Here is a 26633-nt window from a genome sequence, read left to right on the forward strand (position 1 = left end):
ATAATGTTAAATAATATACACAGATATTTAGAATGATTTGTCTTTACAATAGTCAACTGGTGTATAGGAATTCGATTTAAACAGAGCTAACACTAAAAATTTCATTGAAACTTTCTTTTTTCTTGGCTTATTTGCCACTGTTTTATCCTAATTTTCTTGCCAACCTTGCTGTTTTATTTACTACATCAGCCTCATATTAGGTTCATATTCCTTAAATGTACATATTCCTTAAAGTCTGATATTCATTTCTTTTTTTTTCTCTTTACAAGATTGTTTTCGCCATGTCTCAGGATTTAGCTAATTACTGACAGATATTTGCTCCAGTGCTAACATTTCCTGAGAGTTAGTTTCTAATTTCAGACTGTCAAATTTAACTTCTCCGCAGCCTATTCATATTCATTTGCAATGAGGTAACAAAGATGTCCTGGTGTGGCCCCAATCCTGTCAGTACAACAGTCAGTGCAGGCAGCTGTGAAAGTTCATGACAATCATAGGAACATCATATTGAGTAAGAAAAAAACAAAAACATAGCCTGACTATAATACCATGAGAATGAGCAGACACAGGCACTTGTTAGGTATGATGACTATGTGGATATAAAGTGGTTAAATCCTTGTAATAGAGAAACAATTTGACTGCTGTAATAATGAATATGTAAAATAATAGAGCAAATCAGCAAAATCTTAGAGAATTATATTCAGATGGTGTTATGGGCTGAAGTGTATTGACAAAAATTTCATATGAATCCCTAACCCTCAGTACTTCAGAATGGATCTAAGTCCTTTAAGGGGGTTATTAAATTACAATAAGGTTATTGGACTGGGCCCTAAACAAATCTGACTGGTGTCCTTTTGGAAGATAAAATTCGGACACACAAAGAGACACCAGGTATGTGCTTGCAGAGAGAATAGTTCATGTGAGGACACAGCAAGATGGTAGACATTTGAAAACAAAGAAGAAAGCGTTTTAAAAAACTAAACTTGCTACAATCTTGATTTGGACTACTGTGTTTCAGAACTGGAAAAAATAAATGTCTGTTGTCTGAGCTACCTAGTCTGTAGTTTTTTGTTTTGTTTTGTTTTGTTTGTTTGTTTGTTGGTGTCTTGAAAGACTAACAGAGATTACAAAATCAAGGGAGATGAATATAAGACACTATTGAGTCCACTGAATGGGTCCTAGGAAGTAATTTGACTCACAGAAATGGGATTATTAGGGTTTGGGGCAGAACACTTTTAACAATTTTTTAAAAATGTCGATGGGTTCTATTGGAGGAGTTAATTATGTCTTTAAATCAGTAATAAAATGCTATCCATTCAATTTATAAAGATAAAACATAAATAACACACTTTATCATTTTCCATCCTAAATGGCCTTCCTTTGAATTTTCTATTATTTTCTTTCCTTTCATCTCTCTCTCCCATATCTACCACCATACTCATCACATTCTCTTCTCAGTGAAGTATGTCAAAATCATAAAAGTAAACTACATTCCCACTATGGACCCAACAACACATGTTGCTTATCTATTCCTATAACCCATATTATGTCTACAGGGACCTGTGACAAGAAGTGGGATATGGGACCAATTTTGAGGATGGAGGAGGGATGTAAAATTCAATTATTATTTATTTTCTACCTTCATCTTTTCATGGACTTTCATCTAGCAAAGATAACCAGTTCCACCTAACTGCCAACAGCAGTGGGCCCAATTTAATCCATTTTTCATTGGATTCTTACGTACATTGACAATTGATTATTAGTTCCTTCTTCATGCTCTTTAATTTTTTCCGATTACATAATATCATCTGTTCCTGGTTCTTCTCCTACTCCTCTCACTTTTATATGTCCCTTTTTTGCGCTCCTCTTTCTTCCATCTGTATTTTAAATAGTAACTCTACCATCTGCAAAGTCTACTCATTTGTATACTTTGGAGTCAGCCTATGCACCACCAATGAACCTCTAAATTCTGAAAGGTTCACTCATCTAATATTTCTTAAATGTACTAGTGTCTTCTCCAGCTCAATTGCTACTACTCTAGGTAAGGCCTTCATGATCTATTGTCCAGACTAATGCATGAACCTCTTAACTGGTCACTCTAAAGCTGGCTTGGCCCCTTACATCCATCTTCTATGCTTTTGTATAGAATATATAAAATATAAATCTGTAGCCCTGGCAGTTGGTTGGAGTGCCAATCTGTACACACAAAGTCTGCAAATTCCATTCCTAGTCAGGACATACTTAGGCTGTGGGTTCATTCTGATCTGGGCCCTTATGAAGGGCAACCAGTCAATGTTTCTCTCTCTCTCTCTCTCTCTCTCTCTCTCTCTCCCTCTCTCCCATTCTCTCACTCTAAAATCAATAAACATATCCTTGAGTGAGGACTATATATATATTATATCTGCCTATAATATGCTCGTGATGAAAAGCTTCCAGTCATTTCTCTTACCCAATGGGATATAATTCATATAATACATAAACTTCCTATTATGGCTTACATGACCATTCTTAGTAAGGCATCTAAACATTATTTTAATTCTTTTCCTTGCATTTATGTTCCAGGCTTATCAATTTGCTGGACAGTCTCCTGATCTTATCAGTCTGCTTTAGTCTATGACTCTGTTCCTGCTCCGTCCTCTGCCAGTCAGTTCCTTTCCTTCTCCGACTGCTTTCCCCTCAGTCCTTCTGGTTATCTACTCCCAGATTTCTTCAGGGATCCCCTCTCGATGGCTCAGATGATAAGCTTTTCTTCCCTAGCATAGTTCCTACCATTGAAGTAAAGGGCTACACATTCTTAGCTATGGGAATATTTTAGCTCCAGTTGTTCATACCTGGCACATTGGAATTGGAGGTATTGCCCTCAACTGGTTAAGAATTAATGATCAGAAATACTTGCATGTTCATTCCATTACTGAGGTATATACTCAAGAATTCCATGCCACAGTTTTGTTTTTTTAATGTTCATTACTCACCATATTTATGGGATCAACTGGTCCAATGCTGTTTACATAAATATCAGTTTCAATTACTGTGGGCCTCACTGTAAAACATCAAAGAAGAAATGGTCAAGGATATGATCAGAGGTTTCATTAAATATAACTTAGTTATAAAAATCTAAATGAGTATTACTATTTATTTTTTAAATAATAAAGCATCCCTCACTAGAAAATGAAGGAACACAAAATGTTACAGAAACATAAACACCTTTCAGTTTACAAGTTGATTTTACAATGTATGTTTTTGACTGAAAACATCCTAGTGCACAACCTAAAAATGTTTTAAAAATACCTAAATAATTTATTAAATCGAAGGAAGTGAATTCAATAAAAATTGCTAGATAATTTTCTCTATAACAATTTTTGACTGAAAACATCCTAGTGCATAACCTAAAAATGTTTTAAAATACCTAAATAATTTATTAAATCTAAGGAAGTAAATTCAATAAAAATTGCTAGATAATTTTCTCTATAACAGTCACAGAATTTTAGAATTTGCATGGATTTTAGAGCCTATTGTTTTCCTTACCCTGTTCCTCCCTTGTTGTTAACAATATTTCTGTAGGTTGTTCATAGTTGGCTCCAGTTTAAAGTAGATTTTTACTTAATTCTCACAGAGTATATGTTATGAATGTTATATGAACTTCATGTTTATATAACCATTTGCATTTTTTCAGTATGTCTTTAAGTTGTATATACAGCATTTTATATTCTATCAAAATGTGTAGCACAGGTCAGTATTATAAAGATCTATCAAATGATATGATTAAAGTATATCCATAATCATGCCATATTTGATTATGATTTAGGCTTTCAACATTTGTCAGGTATTTTTGGTTCTTATAATGAGATTTACCATAATAATGATAATGATAATTTCTATTCATAAGATTTTTGTTTATTATGAGAAACATTCTCACATAATTTATTTTATCCCCCTTTCTTCACAAAATATGATATAAATGGTTTATTCTATGATATATCAAATGCTTCTTGAGGAATATCTGTAAAAGTTTCACAAAGTAGATTAAAAAAATCTATTTTATATAGATTTTTATAAAATCTATATAAAACTCACAGAGTTTTATAAAGAGACTAGAGGCCCGGTGCACAAAAATTTGTGCACTTGGGGGAAGGGGGGGTCCCTCAGCCCAGCCTGCACCCTCTTGCAGTCCACCACCCTTTGGGGGATGTCCACTTGCTGGATTAGGCCTGCTTCCCAGGGGAATTGGGCCTAAGCTGGCAGTCAGACATACCTCTGGCAGCCCAGGAGCTCTCGGGCTCCCACCACCACCACTGTGCTCGCAGCTGTTAGCCCAGCCTGTGACTGAGCAGAGCTCCCCCTGTAGGAGCGCACTGACCACCAGGGGGCAGCGCCTGCATGGAGCATGTGCCCCCTTGTAGTCAGTGCGCATAATAGTGACCATTTGTTCCCAGTAGTTCTTCAGTTAGGGTCAATTTGCATATTACCCTTTTATTATATAGGATAGTGCAAATTAAATAAAGCAGAAAAACACAACTTGTAGTATAAATGTTTCTAAGGTAGCACGTTTTTGGTAATATTTACTCAGTTCTCCTTTCTAAATTTTGATTTCTCTTCCTGGCCTAGTATTTACCACTCTTACAATTCAGATTCTATGTTCCCCCTGCAGGATGCTCCTCCTCCTCTAATACTTGGCTGAGTCTGCCTGTCTGAGTCTCTGTTCAGTTTCATGTCTCCCAGGCTAGCAAGCTTCAGTGGGAAACCTGAAGCATTTTGAAACACAGAGCCTGTACAATTATATAACAACATTTAATCTTTCCCTCTGCAATTAAAAAAAAACACTACACTTACAAATCCATAACATTTAAATTGTTTTTTGTCTAGCAAAGAATTTATTTTGTGGCATACATATTTCTTAGCTAGAAAAAGAAATGATTTGTTAGAAATAGTTTCAGTACAAAACTATAGGTTCACAGACCTATACATGACAGTGTAATTTGATTTGCTATCCAACAATTAGATTTCTTAAATAAAAGTAGCTCATATGATTTATAGAAGGTTTTATAATTTAACTTAGGCTAATGACTTCTGAGAGGAGGTGCTTTAACCACTTGCCATTTATTTTGACTAGCTATGAATTGCAGCCAATAACTATAATACAATTAAGCGAATTATAGCTAGATTTACAGAATGGTTCTTATGAAAGTCAATTAATAACTAGGCAATAGGTTTATTAGTTTCACTCCTCAGTATATTCCTTACCATTTATAAGCAATTAAGTGCAACATACCAGTCTTACTTAAGTAGATATTTTCAGTTCATTTGATAAATCAACAAACACTGACTACCTGTTCTTTATTTCATGATACTAAGGACTGAATAGTTCTATGCCAAGAAGTTAATGATTCCTGAGGACATTTTTATATGTAGGACATACTTTTCACAATTACAGTGTAGAAAGTTTTAGATATGAGTGATATATCCTGGCTTTCTGATATCAACAGAAATGTATTTATGCAATGTATTTACACTTGCATTGAAACTCCAAACATAGAGAATTAAATCTAGTAAAATATATTTAATACTTCTTTACAGGAAATATTAATAAAATATTAATATGTACATTGAACAATATGTAATGCTCATAAATTTGGTATGATAAAAATTCAATAAAGTAAAGATTTCAATTTCTCTATAATTGTCCATATATTTAATGCAATCTCAAAAATAATATTTGTTGTTTTATATATTTTGTTTGTTTTAAGGATTTGGTGGAGGGGCTTAGAAGTTAATTATGTTATAAAGTTTACATATAAAGGCAAAGGACCTAGAATAGCAATCTTAAAGTAGAACAACGTAGGATTACTTATACTAAATACTAGAGGCCCAGTGCACAAATTCGTGCATGGGTGGGGTTCGGCCGGGGGGAGGGGCCCTGGGCAGTTGGGGGGCCGACCCCGCCCCCTGGTTGAACTCGGGTCGAACTCCCGGTCGAGGGGACAATTTGCTTATTATCCTTCTATTATATAGGATAATATCAAGGATTATAATTCTACATTAATTAAAACACAGTGTGACTTTGGCACAAAATTAGAATTCCTATTTCTCAAATATTCTCTTTTATAAAATATCTCTCTAATCCTCAGATAGTTTCATTAAACTTTGCTGTTGCATCTTTCATTGTAGCAGTTGTAAAGTAATTACATCAGAAAAGTTTACATGCCTTTATTCTCACATCAGACTATGAACCTCCCAAATTAGTGCTATTCCAATTAATACTTGTCAAACCCAGCACTCTAACATACATCAGACACTCAAGAAATATGTGATCTAAAATTAAAATAACACCAGTAAATATGGTCTTTATAGTCCCCAAATCTCAGAAAGGTAACTAAAAACTTACCTCCTATATCTGGGCGAAGTTTATTGTCATAGCCTTGCAGCAATGAATTGAGAATTTGTGTTATATCCCCTTCATGAATCTTTGGTGCCAAGACCCAGGTTTTGTTCACTGTTAAATCCTCATCATCTTCATCATCTGCTTTATCAACACTAAATAATTCCAAAAATAAAACAGATGATAGGAAGTTAACCAAATTGGGTATTTTAAAAAAAAATAGTTCAAGATTATTATACTTTTGTTAGGGAATAGTAAGTAAGAGGGGGGAAAAGTGTTAGAATTATTTTATATTCAGTAAGACTAGTGTATTCATCATATGAACTCTACTAATATAATAACACTCAAAGGTTAAAAATTTATTACAAGAAATGTAACACAATATTAAAATAAAATATTACAATAATAAAATAATTATTGGCCATCCCCACAATGGTCCTTAAAGGCCTTAGAAATTATTCACTGAAAATGTGAATGGTGGCCCTAGATTTGTGTGGGACACAATCTGGACAACTATATGTGGTGACTCTAAATAACCACACCCCAAAATAAAAATTAAAAGATAAATGAATACAGGTAAAGTTGTAACATTAGTATGATAAAATGTATAAAAATGCATGCATAACAAAGAAGAATTGAGGAAAAATGAGTGAAGAAAGTGTTGAAGTAAAAAGAAACAAGTATTGAACACATCTATGCTTTTTCCTTTTAAGTTAGAAGAACCGAGAGATATTTTTCCAAAAACTTTGTCAAAGGTTGTCGTATCATCAAATCCAACATGGGTGACACCCTCCACATATATTTGGGGGGAATGACTCTCAAATTTTAGAACTAGAAGTTAGAATTCAGGGACCAAATAGCCCACTGCTATTTTCCAGTAGAAAACTGTAAACAGTGGGGAACTAACCAGGCACAACCCTGAGAATCAAGCTCTAACTCTCCAGTTAATGCTTCCTGCTAAGAATTCAGCTTACTTCTGAATCGTGGTAGAAAATGAAGTAATATAGATATTTATCTACAATTCATCATAAGTAACAGGCTACTCTTACTTTATTACCCATAAGTTACTCCATCTTTGTTTGAAGAAGGTAATCTGGGATTTAACACACCCTTCTGTAGTAAGCCTTAGTCCTCCAGTGAAAAGGGTCAAAACACTAAACACTTATACTAGTAAAATCAGGTAAGTTCATACTATAATTTTTATTTACATATATTTCAAAGATTGGCTTCTGTCCAATAGTGAATATGCAAGTTATCCATTCAGACCTATTTTGCTTTGGATCTAATCTTATCTAATGCAGCTCACACACCATTTATATTTTTTTAAAAGTCCAGTTTTATTCAGATATAATTGACATAGAATATTGTATAAGTTGAAGGTATATAACATAATGATATAATACATGTGTATATTGAAAAAATGATTACCAAAATAAGTTTAGTTAACATCCACCCTCTTCATCCTTAATGAGTATAAATTAGCATTAGAAATTAAAACTTAAGTTTACGTTATTTACTATCTCATTTGATCTTCACAATAAACCTACTGATAGTCATTATCAATAGATAATGGAGTGCGTTATTATTCTCAATATTTCTCCTCTCCTTCCTGTCAGAGAATTATACTTTCCACTCCACTGACTTCTAACTTAGGCTTAAAATGCTCCTTCTTGCAAGAGGATTATACACCCCTGTCTCACTGAACTTGTGTGGCCTGTGATTTGCTTTGACTAATGAAAGATATGTGATATGTGTCACTACTGAGCAGGAGGCTTAATGTAAGTTCATGATTCACCATATAGCTCTTGTCCTTCTACCAGCAGACTAGCCATAATGACAGAGGCTACTCTATTCCTTCACTCTGGGAGGGAAGGTACCGTGGACAGAGCCACAGTTAACACGCAATGAACATATAGACTAAACAAGAAATAAACAATTAGTGTTGTAAGCCACTGAGATTTGGGGGTAGTTTATTACTACAGTATACAATTTTTATTCCTATGTAAACTATTAGGGTGCATTTAGTTAACAGAATTTTGAAGTGCTCATTTATATTAATTGTTGTGACATATTTAACTTCAAAAAGTATATACTACTGGTACAGTAGTAGGATTTCCTTTCACACATTTGTATTTTTTACAGTATCAACATCCTTGTATTCCAGAAAGTACATGCTCATAGTGATTTATATTCCCCTTTTCCCGGCTAGCTCAGAGGTAATATGAAAATTGACCTCAATGATATTACAAAGCTATCTTTCCTCATTTTTGGCAATAACAGGAAAACATTTATTGAGGTTAACTTTTCCACATCTCCTTTCCAAACTTTTAGAATTATCTTCAATCTATTCATTAATTACCTTTAATATCATATTGGTAATATTTTGATGATTAAAGAGTACTTGTCATCATTTCTAAAATAGTTAATATAACATATCTGACATCTCAATGTCTTTCACAGACTGAAAGATATTTGTAGCATTTATATATGTTGAATGAGTGAGTGTTCAAACCATTTGGGGAAAACAATTATGATTTTAAGTAATATTCTGAGAAATTCTACACATGTTCAAGGACTTCTTTAAATAATTTGAACGCACATAATCTTATCATTTACATTTAAGTTCTTGAATATTTTAATTTACTAATTATTTATTTTAAAGATTGATGTATTGCTGTTATTACCTGCTACTGAATGCATATAATGCATCATTAAGTGCCTGTCATGTTTCAGAAACTATGTACTAAGTTCCTTCCACATGTTATGTAATTTACTCCAGAGTAATGTATTGAAGAAAATATTAGTATTTCTATTTTACAGATGTAAATTGGGTTTATAGATTTCCAAGGACATACACTATTAAATAACATAGCCAGGATTTAAAACAATATTGATTTAGTTTGAAGACTTGTTTCCTCTTTCCTTTGAAGTTTGCACAATATAATTTCATTTTATCTTTATTATACAAATCAGGGTGGTTGGATTTGGAGTTTTCTAATTCATAAACACATGCATCAATGATGGTAAGTAATTTGAAGTACATTAGGATTGTGTATGGGTATGATGCCTTGTCTCTGCCTTTGAGTTCCGAGAAGTTAAAATAACGATCTCAAGGAATCACACACCCTCTCTGTTGAGAAAGACTATCTAACGTGTGTACATATCCAATCCAATTCTGTAATTCACATATGGAGAAATATTATATACTACAAATGTGGTATTTGCTGAAATACAGAGACAAATAACATTACATTCATGATCTAAACTAGCTTATTTTTGTAATAAAGGAAAAACTAATAAAATGATACATAATTCATGGACATGGGCAACAGTGAGGTGATCTAGGGGAAAAGGGGGATGGAGGTAGAAGAGGATTAGAGGGGATAAATGGTGGTGGAAAAAAATAAAATAAAATAAATGATACAGAAAACCATCACATACAAAGCTGCTTATCACAGTCTTATCTGTGGCAGGCAAATTTTAAACATTATGACTATGTTTAAGTAAATTATGATTTATTCATATGATGCAATTAATGTTATATGAAAAACAACATGTAGCACTTGACTATTATTAAAACTGATTTATAAAATGGCTAAAGATTTAATGGAAAGTAGCCTAATGAATACACTAAGTAGGCTACAATAATAGAGACATACAAAATTTATTTATTTTTGGTATATTTATAGTATACTATAATCTTTCTGTATAATTTTAAAATATAAATACACAAAAATGAGTTAATTTGACATTCATTCCTATCTTTTCCTATGCACCACCAGATAGTGCTCCGAAATACATTTCTAATCATAAAAAATAAATAATTAACTAGAGCCTTTTATAGAGAGAAGCAGAGCTTTATAACCTGCCAAGAAATCGATAGTGGCAGCTCTGAAAATTTGCAACTCGATTCTCCTGCCATGGGGACATAGCTGATTGACAGCCCCGCCGCTAGTCCTCTGGAGGAACACCGTGTTTGCACCAGACCCCTAACAAGTCAATCAATGAATATAAACGATTTTTCATACACAGGATAAACATTCATCGAGGTTTACCCCGGATGACCTGGTTTACACCTGTTTTTCCAGAATGCTAGCAATTATTAATAGCACCCTCCTTCACTGGCAAAGTGACCTAATTTGGATGGTAAATTATACAGTCACCCTGAGTATAGTTCATATAAAGGTGAGTGTGAACGTCCTGGTTCTGACTCCAGGGGAAGGCGCTTCCATTAATCTGTTCAGAAAAGGCAGATGAAACTCCAAAGCCAGGCCTCCCCTGTGATCTATTGGCCATGGCAACTTAAATTGTGTTTATTCATAAACATCAGCTCCTATAAGCATAGTAGCCAAGTGACAAGTTTCAGTAAAGAACATACCTGTTATGATGTTTCAGAGGAGAAGAGACCCTAACGTCAAAGCCTATGAGTACTAGCTTTTAAAGAGTAAGTATAAGCTCTGATTTTAAGATCTAGAAGTCAAAGAAAATAAAAGTAAAGTAAGAAATTTAAGAAAAAAAGATTTGGTGTTGTGTTGTTGTTTTTTTGTTTGTTTGTTTGTTTTGCACCTTTATATTGTATTTGTTAAATTCCTTGCTATAAAAAATTATTTGTAGGCTTGTAGTTTTTTTATTACTTATAAAAGTTGGTAGGGAAGTAAAGTAACTAAAAAAGTGATACGTAACAGACTTATCAATTTGAACTTTCAGAGTTTTAGGGAGGTAAAATAATAGTCCACTCCATGTGGTGATTATTTTATTGACTCAAAGGAATCTGGGACCCATCATTTGACACACAGAGAGAGGAGAATGACTTGAAATTTAGGAGGGAAAAGGGAGCCAAGCCAAGAAAGTTGAGTAGCTGTTCTCTGCTATGTGTTTACAATCTGTTCAGTGCTTAGCTCTACCGGGAAGTTGATCACATTGCATCTTTTTAAAAAAATTCTTTATTGTTTAAAGAAATACATGTCTCCTTTTCCCCCCATTGACCCCTCCCCAGCCGTTTCCACCCCCCAGCACATGCCCTCACAAGTAGCTGTTCTCTGCTATGTGTTTCCAATCTGTTCAGTGCTTAGCTCTACCAGGAAGTTGATCACATTGCATCTTTTAAAAAAAATTCTTTATTGTTTAAAGAATTACATGTCTCCTTTTCCCCCCATTGACCTCTCCCCAGCTGTTCCCACCCCTCAGAACATGCCCTCACCCTTACTGTCTGTGTCCCTGGGTTATGCTTATGTACATGCATACAAGTCCTTTGGTTGCTCTCTTATTCCCCAGCTCCGCTGCCTTCCCTCTGAGGTTTGACGGTCTGTTCAAAGTTGGGTTATGCTTATGTACATGCATACAAGTCCTTTGGTTGCTCTCTTATTCCCCAGCTCTGCTGCCTTCCCTCTGAGGTTTGACGGTCTGTTCAAAGCTTTTATGTCTCTGGATCTATTTTTGTTCATCAGTTTATGTTGTTCATTGTATTGCACAAATGAGTAAGATCATGTGATATTTATCTCTTTCCAACTGGCTTATTTCGCTTAGCATAATGCTATTGTAAATGGTAAGAGTTCCTTCTTTTTTTACAGCAGTGTAGTATTCCATTGTTGCAAATGGTAACTTTTTTTACAGCAGTGTAGTATTCCATTGTGTAGATGTACCACAGTTTTATTATCCACTCATCTGCTGATGGGCACTTTGGCTATTTCCAAATCTTAGCTATTGTAAATTGTGCTGCTGTGGAACTCTCATTTTTAATTTCATATTGCATCTTTTTTTAAAAAAAAATATTGACTTTAGAGAAAAAGAGAAAGATAGAAACATCAATAATGAGAGAGTATCACTGTTTGGCTGCCTTCTGTATGCCCCCTACTAAGGATCGAGCCTACAATTTAGGCATGTGTCCTGACCTGGAATCAAACTGTGCCCTCCTAGTTCATAGGTCCATGTTCAACCACTGAGCCACACCAGGTGAGCTTATTTTTTTTAATATTTCACTGAATCTTAATTGACTACTTTACTTATTTATGGCACTAATCTCCTTGAAGCCATTCAATGTCATATCAGTAGTACTTAGTCTACTCCTTAACAAATAACAGGTGTTCAATAAAAACATACTTACTGAATAAATGAATAAATGGAAAGAATATCAAAGCTCATCTTGCTGTTTGCAGGTAAAATTACAGTGAATGAAAAAAAACAGCTAAAAACTATTATTACTAGCCTTAATAAGATAATTAAATTATTGTAGCTTACTAATATAAAATTAGCTTTTAAAACACAGTACAGTGGGGCCTTGACTTACAAGTTTAATTCGTTCCGAGACCGAGCTCGTTAAGGAGCTTGTTAAGGAGCTCGTTAACTCAAATTACTCTATCAACTCAATGCAAGAAATCCGCTGAGAGACAGCTGGTATCTCAAAAAACTCGTTAGTTGGGACACTTGTAAGTCAAGGCCCCACTGTAGCTTTCTGATACTATTACTAATTCATCATAAACAAAAATTGATTTCCTTCCCAATAAAAATAATTTAAAAATATATAACAGAGAAACTGTAAGTCAATTTAAAGAAATTGAAAAGTGAATTGAAGAACATAATAACAGAAAAAAATAAAGGTAAAATAAATGTTTTTGCTATGAAACAATATTGTTAATATATAATTCCCAAATTAGTTTATAATTTACTTTTTTTAGGATAGATGTTTGTATCAGCACTCATTTTTTAAAATATATTTTATTGATTTTTTACAGAGAGGAAGGAAGAGGGATAGAGAGTTAAAAACATTGATGAGAGAGAAACATCGATCAGCTGCCTCCTGCACACCCCCCACTGGGGATGTGCCTGCAGCCAAGGTACATGCCCTTGACGAGAATCGAACCTGGGACCCTTCAGTTCGCAGGCTGACGCCCTATCCACTGAGCCAAACCAGTTAGGGCTAGTTTATAAATTTAATGAAATTTTAATCAGAAACCCAGAGTTCATATACATTAGGTTAAAATCAGTATATTTAACTAGAAGAATCAAAATGAGGGGTTAGAATAAATTATTGAAAGAAAGTTTTGTTAGATGAAATGAGCCAGTGTGTGGCTCAGTGGTTGAGTGTCAACCTATGAACCAGGAGGTCACTTCCATTCCTGGTCAGGGCACATGCCAGTGTGAGGCATGCAGGAGGCAGCTGATCAATGATTCTCTCTCATCATTGATGTGTCTATTTTTTTCTCCCTCTCGATTACTCTCTCTGAAATCAGTAAAAATATATTAAAAAAGTGCTCTGCCAGAATACACAGAAAACAAAGTTACCATATTCCATACCATATTGTAGTAATACAGAAGGAAATTAGTGAAAACATAATCTAGCACTCAAATTCAGATCCAAGTGATTTGAAATTTACTACATGATAAAAGTGACTAGCAAGTTTGGATATGAAAAAATAAATTATTCAATAAATTGTATTGAAATACTTATTAAGCCACTTAGAAGAACACAAATTAGAGTCCTACTTATATAAGAAATTACAGATTATATAAGAAAAATCAAAATATAATAAATAAAGTATGAAACTATTAAGGAAGATATTGGGGGAAAAATTAATCTTTGGGTTAAGGAGGCATTTCTGGGTAGAATGTAACCAAAATAAAATAGAAAAAGAAAGATATAAAAATAGAAAAAGAATAACTTATGGATGACATGACACAATTTAGAAAAAGACTAGAGACACAGGAAAGACTGAGACAAATACATTTATAACATAATTGGTATACATTATTCAGAGGGGTGAAAAGACAAAAAATTGATGAAATTATGCTAACATTTATTGTTACCTAGGGAAAATAAGTTAGTTAAAAACGTGACAAATTTTAGCCATCACATTGGCAGAACATTAAATGGTTCATTACTTCAAGTACTGATGGTAATATGGATAAGTAGCATTTTTGCAACCATTAAGAGAAAACTAAATTATTTTAGGGTAATTTGGAAATACTAATGAAATATTGAAATTAAAGAGATGTACATATGTATGTATGTACACAAAATGATGTATGATAAAATAAAATAGAATCTATTATGAAATAATTTAATAAGTTATGATTCTTCTATAATATAGGATACCACATTGTCATTGAAATGTAGGTACAACTGATTTCTAGATTAGTATACTAATCAAGAAAGATATCTCTAATATTAAATATGTGCCAAAGACAAGTGTTTGATTTCATTTACATAAAAATGTAAATATACAAATGGGCATACACATGTAGGTTGGTGATGAATCTTAAATATCACAGTAAATACTACTAATAAAACAATATATTTTGCCAATTTTAGGAGTATTGTTTTTGTTTTCTTTATTTACGTTGTTAGGCAGGCCTACTCTGTTCTTTAAAAATGTTTAGAGCCCTGGCTCAGTGGTTTGAGTGTCAGCCCTTTCACCGAGGGGTTACAGGTTTGGTTCCTGGTCAGGGCACATACTAGTACCTGGGTTGCAGGCCATCCCTGGTGGGGGGCATGCAAAGGCAGCCAATAGATGTTTATTTCTTTCTCCCTCTTTCTTCCTCTCTCTCTAAATATAAATAAAAATATTTTGAAAAATGTTTAGAAATTGAGAAATGTTTAGAAACCATGAGTCTGATGAATAATCTTCAGGTAGTTGGTGAATATCCAAAGATTATAAATGTTCTTTTGAAACTATTTTTTTGGTGTTTTTGATGGTTGGTTTGAGGATGGTAAAGAAACCTTAATTTTCATTATGGTCTTTAAAGAATTGACAACTGGATTAAAGGACTTGTATGCATGCATATTAGCATAACCACTGGACACAGACACTGGGGCGGTGGGAGCTTGCCCAGGGTGGGAATGGCTGGGGGGGTCAACTGGGGGAAAAGGAGACACATGTAGAACTTCAGACAATAAAAAAATGAACATCAAATTCCCCACTGTTCCAATTTATATCCATAGAAATTGACAACATAAATTGGACTTAGAAACAATACAACTCTTTATGACATTCACAGTCTCTGTTTTATATGCTCTTCCACATCAGATAAATTCTACAAGGCTGCTAAAAATTCCACAAAGTGGAGGCAAAATATTGAGATTTGCTACATTACAAAATTTATTAAAAGATCTTGAAATTAAATGATAGAAAGCAATGGGAATTAGATGCTCTAAATGTGGAAAGATATATCTTTTCCCCTAAATCTTGGGGTCAGAAAATTAGAGATAAAATATTTTCATTGACATAAGGATCCTTTCAGATTATTCACTTCAAAATGGAGAGAATACAAATGAGTAGAACAAAACCAGCAAAAACACTCTAGTTAATTCTAGTTATGACAGTTTGAAGGTTTTCAAAACAAATTCTAACTAAGGAAATGGCAGAAACAAATGCACATTCAGAAGCCACCTGCACAGAGCAACAAATTGGTTGAAAGAACACATGTCTGAATAACACAATGTAATCCAGAAAAAAAGCTTTGTGCTAGTCAATATGGCTATTTAGTGGAACAGGTAATCCTTATTCAAGGGACTCTACTGCATGTGTTGAAAGTTTTTTCTAATAATTATATACATCTAGAAGAACTGAGAGGTGAATGATGTCTTTGTATTTAAGCAACTCACAAATTGTACAACCGTTAAGTGATAGTTTTAAAAATGTGCCCAAAGATTTAACTCTTTGTCCAGAGCCCCTGATTCTAGCAGACTTGGGTAACCAAATCGCACCCTGATCACAACAATATTAAAATACGTATAGCCTTTAATAAGATGTTACCATTTTATCGTTATATGTTAAATGACAAGAGTAAAGTCTCTCCTAGAAGGTATAGGCATATTGTTTTCAAAAGAGACTACCAAATTTTGAGACCATACCTAGGCCACATAATAGCAATGCTATCTTTCTATCTCTCTATTCTTCAGTAACATTGACCCAAACTTATCCCACTGAAAGCTCAGAGTATTCAAACTTTTCCCAGAGTTGCAATTCCCAGCCTCTTCGGTGTCCCCACTACAGCTCATCTAGAATTCTGAGTAGAATTTATGGCATTTGATGTCTTTGCTTGTTTATATTAATAAACAATATCAACATAAACTTCTAGAGTTTATGTCCACTTGGAGCAGAGACCCCGCCCCCCTTGTCCTGTGTATCTAGCATATATATAGTCACATATATGTCCTATATACATTGCACAAACACTACAAGGGCAGGGATTGTGTTTTTCTTACCACTGCTTACCACTGGTGTGTCTAGTTCACATAGACATAAGAAATTTAACTCTGATTTTACATAGCATCCTTAAAAATAAGTAGCCATCAGACTCCTCAACAAAACTTATATAAATTCCAAATTTCTTGCTTTTAACCCTTTATCTTATGATTTTTTTTAATAGATCAAGTACTCCAGTTTGTTAGTTTTACCCAAATAATTAATCTAGTACTATACATAATATTTCAGATCATGTGATTGGTGCACAGTAGACTTTTATACTTACTGCACTTCTATCGATTGCACTAGCCTCCCTTTCCTTTCTTTTCCTCCTCTCCCTTCCTTTTTATTTCCTTCATCCACAGCCATGTGCTTTTTTGCTATTGTTTGACTTACATAGCATATGTAACCTGAGGGTTGTGCTGGTTTAGACTGAATACTCTGTGCATAGAATACGTGGATTTGAGTCTTGGATTCAGAACTTATTAGCAAGATGATCTTTAGTGAATTTCTAGAAAATGCTGTGCCCCTGTGTTCCCATCTGTAAAATGGGGAGAATGACAGTATCTAGGCTTTATTCTTCCTTCATATCTGATTGGTAACTTTGCTAAGTATAACCTTCTAGGCTGGACATGTGTCTTTAGATTTTTAGAGACATCTCCCCCCTAGTCTTCTGGTATTGCTGAGAGACATCCCATGGCTCTCTAATTCTTTTTCCTTGATTGTGATCTACTCCATCAGCATCCTCTATCCTTAAACACTCAGAATTTCCTGGTTATCTTTGAAGTTCAAAAGGCATATTTTCTTATTTTGACTACAAGCTGTTTTCTTTTGATACCATAAGTCTAGGTTTTTGCAGTGAGTATAAGCTCTCTCTCTCTCTCTCTCTCTCTCTCTCTCTCTCTCTCTCCCCCTCTCCCTCTCCTTCTCTTTCTCTCCCTCTTTCTCTCTCTTAGACATGAACTAAACTCATGTCTACTTCATTCACCAATGTAAACCTAGCATGTTGCGAGTTTTCAATAAATATTTGTTGTAAAAGAGTGATCTATTTCAAATTCAAAAGATATTAACGCACAAGAATCCAAGGACTTCACTTTATTGCCCTTAAACCACCGTAACGAGGATAAATAATACTAGGATCAGTGGATTACACAGAGTATCTGCTATTATGCTTTTTCAGTTAACATTTTAAGTGTTATGTTCTTTCCACACATGTTTTATCTTGATCTTGAAACAATCTGGGAAGGTAGATGTCATTTTCATTTTTCACAAATGAGGACTCTCTGCCTCAAAGATTTGCCTGAAATCACCCTGGTGGGAAATGGTAGAGCCGAAACCAGAATCTGATCGGAAAGTTTCGGGTTCTTTACTGGTACCATGCATATATTGAGTTACTCTCTTGAAGCCAGTACATTCAATTTATGTCCACTTCTTCTTTTTCCCCACGGTAGTGATTTGTCATATTTTGATAATATCTTGAGTCAGTTTTTCAGTTTTCCACCCTGCTGTTTTTTCTCTTTTTTGGGATTCCACCTTCACATATTATTTTCTTAGACAAGTTTCAACCACCTTTATATAAGTATACAATATTAAATTAGTCTTCTCAGTGTTTGAATGAAAGGTCAAACTGTTTCTTTCATTAGTTAGTCAAGTGTGTCTTATAGTATAAAATAAAACAAAATAATGGCATACCCAAAAGACTCTATACACAGGTGATTTATCAATTATAGCATTTGAATTTTAGCTTCAAAAATCCTTTTCTCAGTCTTTTGAAAAGTTAATTATCATGAAACATCATACTTAGTTTTTTTGCCCTCAAGTTTGAATGGTTATCATAAGTGTCAGAAATTAAGCAAATAATCTAGATGACTAAGAAAAAAATCGTTGACAACTACCTCCATATATGTAGTCAATATATATGACTAAAATTACTTTGAAATTATATATGTTATAAAGCGAGTGTATTTGAATATTTTTATTTGGGCAACTGAATACTAAATTGTATATAATCTTATATAATAAAAGGGTAATATGCAAATAGACCAAATGGCAGAACGACTGGTCACTATGACATGCACTGTCCACCAGGGGGCAGAGGCTCAACGCAGGAGCTGCCACCTGGTGGTCAGTGCACTCCTCCACAGCAATGCTAAGGATGTCCGACTGCCAGCTTAGACATCCCCCAGCAGTCAGACATCCTGTGAGGGCTCCCAGACTGCAAAAGGCATAGATCAGACTGAACACCCCCCCCCCCCCCCCCCCCCCTTGTGCACCGGGCCTCTAGTTGATTCATAAAATTGTTTTAAAAAATGAAAACCTGTTATTTTTCTTGTGCTCTCTCAAATATAGCCTCTTGGTCAAAGCTTACAATAAATTACTTTTTAAAACAGCTGATATATCAAACACTTCTCAACTCTTTTAGAAATCTGATTATAAATAGATTTTTCCCAACATTAAAAAAAAGTTAAATCAAGCTTAAGAGATTTTAAGCAACTTGTCAAGATGCCATATAGCCTCTCAGAGAATGAAGCGCAGGAACCATAACTATAGCTTCAGTTACAGCAATGAGACAGGTTTTCATAGTTCAGGAATATAAAAATCAATATACTGTCCCTCCTTTGTGCTCTTAACAGAAACTAACAAGGAAATAAGCTCTTGTCTCTGCTGAGATAAGAAATAATAGGTCCTAATTTGGTAAGTCTCAAAATAGATGACTTTGATGATTTATTTTAGAAACCAGCATAAGACACCAAAATTCTTACACACAGAACCATATATGATTAGTTTTGAAAAGGCTCCTCAAAAGACAAAGAAAGGGAGAAAAATCCATAAGTGTAAATGGTTTATATATGTTGACATCAATTATCTCAAACTTAATATTAAGAAGATGAAAACTTCACCACACTGTAACTACTTTGAAAAATGAAGACATGAACTCTCATAATTGAGGCCCTATGAGTTCATTATAACAACAAAATATAGTTTTTAGAATATTTGTCCACTGGCTAGAATAATCCAGATTATCTATTGAACTAGGATGAAATGAATCATTTATATATTTGAACACATAACACCTCTTTCTGACTCAATAACACATATGGTATGAACAGTATAGGGACTTTCCTATTAGAACTTCCTCCTTTAAAAGTCCTAAGAAAAAGCCAGTGAAACAACTATTGAGTTATTTCTATGTTTCAGTTCAAATCTTGGACATATTGCATGTGAAAAGTTAAGCAATCATAAACGATCTACTACTGCCCTTCATTTCCTAGATGAAGAAACTCTTCAAGGGTTAAGGACTCTTGACACATAAAATCATGTCTCCAGACTGCCAGAACCCAACTCTGTCCACTGCAACACACGGCTCTTTAACAACTCCCAACTTTTTAAATTATGAGCAGCTAGAAGAGAATTCTGGGGCCAATTATGATGATCATCACGTAAGTATTATCAAACACCAAATTACTGTTTAAAACAACACAACTCTTTATGCCCTTAAGTACGCAGTTGCCTGTTAGGTTATAAGGAAAACTTGCACTTCTAATGATAAAGGAGCACACAGGTTGTTGTTTAAAAAAACCACTGGCTAAATCTGCTTTTATTTATGAGAACACAGATTCGTTTGTAATATTGTGAAGATGCATGAGAGCCCTGATACCTATTTTATAAAAATCTTTTCTGTAATTTTCTCAATTCAAAGAAATAAGCCCTTATGACAAAACTTACATATAAGGAATAGTTAATCAAGTATGTTTGTGTCCATGCAACATATTTAAGTTTCTAAAGAAAAAGTATTTAAAAACTTAAAAAAAAAAGAAGCATTGAGTGTCAAACATTTTCTGGCATGTCTAGTATTACTTAGCATAATTCAATCCATTCTCTATTTTCAGAGAGAAAATATAGTTGTTCTATCTGCTGGTATTGACAAAACTATTCACTGTTGGTATATACTAAAATTAATCATAATAATAATTCATTTTAGCAATGATGCAAGTAGTTATAAAGGCATGTTTTCATCTGCATAGCAATTGTGTTTTACTCTTGAGGATCACATCATACAATAATATAATTTTAAATGTAGATTTATATAAAACAAAGTCACACAATATACTCATACTTGGACTACTCAGTATGTCTAAGATCTTTATAGCATCTGTGCCCTAATCTATATATTTTAACTTTGTTCATCAACTACTCCTATAGCTAGATACAATACCTGAGCAGTTTGATATTTTTTGAATGATTTAAAAGTTTCATTTAAAGGTATCACAACCCAAGCAGACCTATTAAATTGGAGGCTTGGGGTTGATATTCTCAGTCTCTGTCTTTCTCACAACACACACACACACACACACACACACACACACACACAGCCAGAACATCATTTATATCACCATACAATTTTTATTTTCATGTAGACAGCCAATTAAAATAAAAATATTTGAAATCTGGCTTAATAAAATATATTTATTTCTAACATAAATATAACACATGAACCTGGTAGATTTTAGCCATATTTATAATTTACTTTGATGTAAAACCCTCCCACCCCCTAGCATAGCAAAAAGGGGGGAGGGGTAAGGAAAACAAAAACATTTGTATATAGAAAAGCATCATACATACCACACTATGAAACTTGTTAGTTTCTAAAGTAACCATTCCTATAAAATGCGGAATTATTAGAAAGTTCATCAGTGTCATTTATTCACTAAATTTAGTAGGAAACCCATTTCTACCCCACCTCCCCACTCCTGGTAACTGAGTCTTGACTAGTTTTGACCACGTTTCCAAACGAAAACAGCTGGAGTAACCTCCATGCTCCACAGAGAGGTTCATTTCCTTCTATCTGAAAATGGGGAGACCTCCTCAGAAAAGAAAAGGATGGTGAAATATTGCACAGGTACCTGGGGAAATGCGTATGACTTAGAATGGTTTTTGGAAAGAAAAGAAAAAGCCAGAGGGAAGGGGGTAGGCACGGAAGAATAGTTCTCAGTCCTTGCATTTACTCACCAGCTTCCCAAATGCAGGGTCAGCAACAAGAACATCAGCCTCACGCCTCTACTTTGACTCCACAGAAGAAAAGGGGAGAAGAGACAAGCTTTCCAAGAACCCATCAGAATCGCTTTTTCTTTTCCGCTGAATTCTTCACGCCAGGACTTTTCCTCCCACCTAAGCTGCCGCCCGGGGAAGGAGCACCAGAAGGGAAAGTGTGGGAAGGCGATACACCTCCCGACCAGGTAGGATGCGACTCCCAGCGGAATGGAGCCGGGAGCCAATCGGACCGAGAGGATGCTGGCATAAATTATCTGCAAACCGTTTGGGCCAATCAACGACCCCGAGAGGCGGGCCTCCCCCTACTAGAAATCGAGCCCAGTGGGGAAAAGGGCTCCGTCTTTCTCAAAGAAAAACAAACCTCTTCTCTCTCCCTCGCAGCCCCGGGGAGCTTTGGAGTGGCCTGGACAGCTTTCCTCCCGAGGGAAGGAGGTGCCCCTCTCGCTCCGGGCCTGACAATTCGGGCGCTGCCGCCTCCTTCCGCTCCCGCGTCTGGATTCGGAATCTGCCTTCCGAGACCCGTGGGAAGATTGCAGCCCCCTAATTGGTTTTCCCAGGGCTCGCGCAGGTTCTGCTAATTTTTGTTAATTATCCTTCATTTGGAGTGTAGGAGGGTGTCTCATTTCTCGAAGCAGCCCCAGCACCTGGCACAATGCCCGGCACCAACGAGTCCCTAAAATTCCGAATGAATGAATGAATGGGCGTGCTCCGTGCATTCCTGGCAATCGCATTTCCTAACTCCTTTCTCTCCGTCTTTACGAGTGAGATGATTTGCATTCTCCTCTCCCCGGGCACCAGGAGATGGTACTAATGAATAATGCCAGGCACGAACTATCTCATTTTATAAAAAACGTAAACAAAAATCCGGTTTGGGGAAGGTCCTCTGAGCCGTAGGAGGTACAGACCTGGTACACGGGTAATGTTCTCCTCGCCCTCCCCAGTTGCCTGTGCATTTGTTGAGCTCCAGTGTTTGGTACCCAACTTCAGAGGCTCTGCTTTGAGTTTGCAGCAGAGCTCAACAGTTGCCAGGGCAACCAGAAAGCCTCTGGCAGCTTGAACAACTGTACAGGCGAAGACAGTGATGGTGGTGGAAGCAGGCTCGCTGCCCAGCCGTTTCTGCTTTTATGCCTTCCTAAATCCCCGCTTCCCACCCAGGACGCTCGGGGTTGCGTCTTTGATGGTCTCGTTAATCACCACGCAGCCACGTGGAATTGGCCACATTCAGGGGTGAACTACAATTTACCACATAGTTCCCCAAGAGCATTTGTCTCCCCGCAAACAGTTCAAGGCAGAAGTAACAGCGTCTACCCGACCTTCTGAAATCACTTCACTGGGTTTGGCGGTAGCAACGTTACAGATTATTTTCTTGCCCAGGATAACAGATGGTGCAATGCTGGGCTTTTCCTCCCGCTCTGTGATTGATTCTCCATCTTTTCATTCTCCTCTGAAAATAGGTATTGACCCCCTTGTGATTCTTCTACTAAACGTTAATTAGGCAGCATTATTCTCTTCCACAGAGCACGTTAGTCAAGGCAGCTAATACTAAATAATCTATATAACAATAAAGTTCCATTATTGCGAGGTGAATGAATTAGTTAAAGGCGGTGCCAATATAAATTTGTATTGTCTTCTTTCTATTTTTCCTGCTTCCATTAAGAATGTGCTTTGGATAGCTAGTGCAACTGTTGTATTGGATGCACACACTAATTCACTGATCTGATTAGCCTAGTGAACTAGGAATTAATTCACTAGAAGTATGTAGTGAATAACAAATACTTATTTCGTTACTCTTTGTGTTTCGATAATTAATGGGAATATGATATTGCATAGTGTTACACAATAGTAATAATGGTTCCTCCATCAAAAATATGTACTAAGATATTACCCTGATTGTTTTTATATGTAACTGAAAGATACTGAGAACAGTTAAGAGATGTTAATGGAGAGGAAAAGTGAAAGATATACCCCCTTGGGTAGTTACATGTTGCCTGCTTATTCTTATAAATGATAAAGAACTAGAGTAATTTTCAGGGTGGGAAATTTCCTGTATTTTTCAAAATCTAGTTTTTGGCCAATTTTGTGCTGAACTTTTTCAGGTTTATTTCATTCCTTTCTTTCAAGCACTTTTCTCTGACTCTTTATTTCTATGTCTCATCTTTGATTTTTCTTTTCTTTTTTACAATATATGTCTCCTGGGAAGCTGATCTCATTCCGCTGTCACAGTTAGTTACAATTCCCTGTAAACCGTGTGAAAGGAACCTGAGCCCTCAAGAACCTGAAGAAGGAATGATGATTTGGGGTCTTAGTCAGGTGTCTTGACCCTGACAGTCTGTCTCATTCAATGTAATAAGTCAGCTGTGTGGGGGTGGAGGGAGAAGGATGACATATATTATGAGTCCTGAAGAAAGCTAAGAAGGTACATTTACTCATCAAACAAACCATAGTCTCTCATAGAGGGAACACGCACCGGGAGACATCACGTGTCTTACACAATTCTAGATTAGAAGCCAATGGTTGCTTATAAATACGGAACTGGAGAAAATTCTCTCTCTTCCATTGTGGTAGTGGATTCCAATGACAGGTAATTTGACAACATTTCTCAATGTCAAAGATATGTTCAGTTGTCACATCTTGGGAGGTGGGCTAATCTACTGGCACCTAGAGGGTAGAGTCCAGAGTTCCTGCTGCACAATCACAAATGCAAAAGCAAGCGGTCACACAACAAAGTATTATAAGGTTCAAACTTTCAACAGTACCAAGGTTGAGAAGCCTTGCAATACGGATGGGTGGCTAGATTTCGTTGCAGCTGAAGATTTCCTTACATTGTCACTGAAGTCACCATTGCCCTTCTCCTTCCTTTGAAAGACTGAGCCATAACCATTATCCAGTAGTTTTATATCTAGCTGTAATTATTATCAAATCATAGTGAGCAGTAATATTCATTTTTGTAAAATTTGTACAGGTATCACCTTAAAATGAAATGCTTGGGGTACCTATTAAAAATGCAAAGTAATGAAATTATCTCCAGATCTAGACAATTATAATTTTTAGTAATTAAAATTTTGGGGATTATCATGCCTCAGGAAGTTTAAGAAATATCGTCCTATAAATGTCTTACAAAGTGATGAGTGAGACAGTGACCTGATTCTGAACGTGCTATCCTGGCCTTAGCAAAGTTGGATTTTGGCATGATTCATCAGGCCATTGTTAATTTAGTCATTCAAAATATTAATTAAAAAACTCTGTTCCTGATATTAGAAATACAATGGTGAACAATATTTACCTCATTGTGCCCCAGTTTCTTCATGTGTAAGAGGGAGATGAAAATTCTACTTAGGTTCTAGAGTTGTTTTAAGGATTAACTGGATTAATACAAGGGGATCACTTAAAACAGTACATGTATAATAGAAATTACTCAAAAAAGGTTCGTTGCCATTGTTATTAACTCATTGAGAGTAGGTTTCAAATCTAATTTATTCACTCTAATCCTTAGTACAATATCTGGAACAGAATATTAACTTCTAGAATGCACAGTCTAATAGGGAAGATGGAGGGGATCAGGAGACACTGGTGTTCTCGTCCACCCTCAACATTATCCTGATTATGTTGACCTGAACAAGAAGATATTTTGAGTCGTGTTCCAGTTCTCTCAGTGCACTTCTCTTCTTTTTTTAAATATGTTTTTATCAATTTTTAGAGAGAGAGAGAAGAAGGGAGAGTGATAGAGATAGAAACATCAATGAGAGAGAAACATCATCGATTATCTGCCTCCTGCACACCCCCTACTGGGGATCAATCCTGCAACCGAGGCATGTGCCCCCACAGGGAATTGAACCAGTGACCTCTTGGTTCAGGGATCGATGTTCGAACACTGAGCAACAGTGGCTGAGCAGCACTTTTTTTCTTATGGCCACAAGCTATGTACTTCAGTCCAAACAACAACTGCAGGTTTCCAAACAGACTACTCACTGTCATATTTTATTGTCTTGTCATGCTACTGCCTCAGCATAGGAGGCCCTTACCCCTTCTTCATCTGTTTAGAGTCTCTTCATTCTTCATTCTTACTGATTAAGTTTAAGGGTCACTTTACTTTTTCCTTTATTGCTTGTTCACTGCATGCTAGCCTGTGGTATAGGTCTATTAATAATAAGTGATATTTATTGTGTTCACTATGTGTCACCAGGCATTATTCTTAATGGTTTCAAATTATAGGTACATATAGTTCTCTTTTCACTTGGAACTACCACTTCATATTTATATCATAGAACATATGATTTTTTGAAACTATCTGTATTTCTTCTCAAACTGTCTGTTATGTGTTTTTAAATTTTATACCTTTAAGATGTATAGTGCTTATTAGATTTGGTATTATATTATGTATATGTTCAATGTTATTATAGTATATTTATATTTAATATTATGTGTATATTTGATCAATGCCTTGCTCTCTCTCTAGAACATACCACCATGAAGGCAAGGATTTTATTTATGTTCATCACCACTTCTGTTCAAAGCAGAGGCTAGCAGGTAATAATCCTTCCATTAATATCTGTAGAATGAATAAGTATTCAATGTATAATTGAATATATAAACACATGAATGTATTTAATTACTGTATATATTTCTATAGCCATTAAGGGATCTCTTTTACTAGCATTGATCTCAAGGGCTCATATCTAAATATACAAAAGTCAAATCTTGTTGCTTGATTTATTCCTTCCCAACAGAACATGGGAATCAATTATTTTTCCAATTTACAGGTTGCCATGATCAAAACTTTAAAAACCCACCTTAGTTTATGCAATCGAATTATTCTTTAATGTAAACAGAAGAAAGGGCCAGCACAGAGAGATTTCAAGACTGAAGGCACACCCCTTTCTTTGTTCATCTGTTCAGTCTCAGTCTAGTACTTGGCCCCTAGAGTGCAGCCAAGAAAGCGAGTCCGGAAGCTGGTCCTTGGTGGCAGGTGGCAATGGATCTATCTATCGCTTCTAACCTTAAGTCTATCCCTTTTGTTGTTGTTT

The 26633-nt window shown here is 35.4% G+C and overlaps 1 protein-coding gene across 1 annotated transcript in view; it reads right to left on the reverse strand.

The window, feature by feature from the left end:
- The window catches only part of GABRG1 (gamma-aminobutyric acid (GABA) A receptor, gamma 1), a 44634-nt gene extending 22806 nt beyond the window's left edge, over positions 1 to 21828 (reverse strand). Inside the window, exons 1-3 of the mRNA XM_005853124.2 lie at positions 21568 to 21828; positions 6380 to 6528; positions 2970 to 3037 (exon numbers count right to left, since the gene is read on the reverse strand). Of these exons, the coding sequence (XP_005853186.1) occupies positions 2970 to 3037; positions 6380 to 6528; positions 21568 to 21671 (321 nt within the window). The 5' untranslated portion in view covers positions 21672 to 21828. The remainder of the gene's footprint in view (positions 1 to 2969; positions 3038 to 6379; positions 6529 to 21567) is intronic.
- Positions 21829 to 26633: the final 4805 nt, after the last annotated feature.

This window comes from Myotis brandtii, unplaced genomic scaffold, assembly GCF_000412655.1.
Source record: "Myotis brandtii unplaced genomic scaffold, ASM41265v1 scaffold10, whole genome shotgun sequence".
NCBI lineage: Eukaryota > Metazoa > Chordata > Mammalia > Chiroptera > Vespertilionidae > Myotis > Myotis brandtii.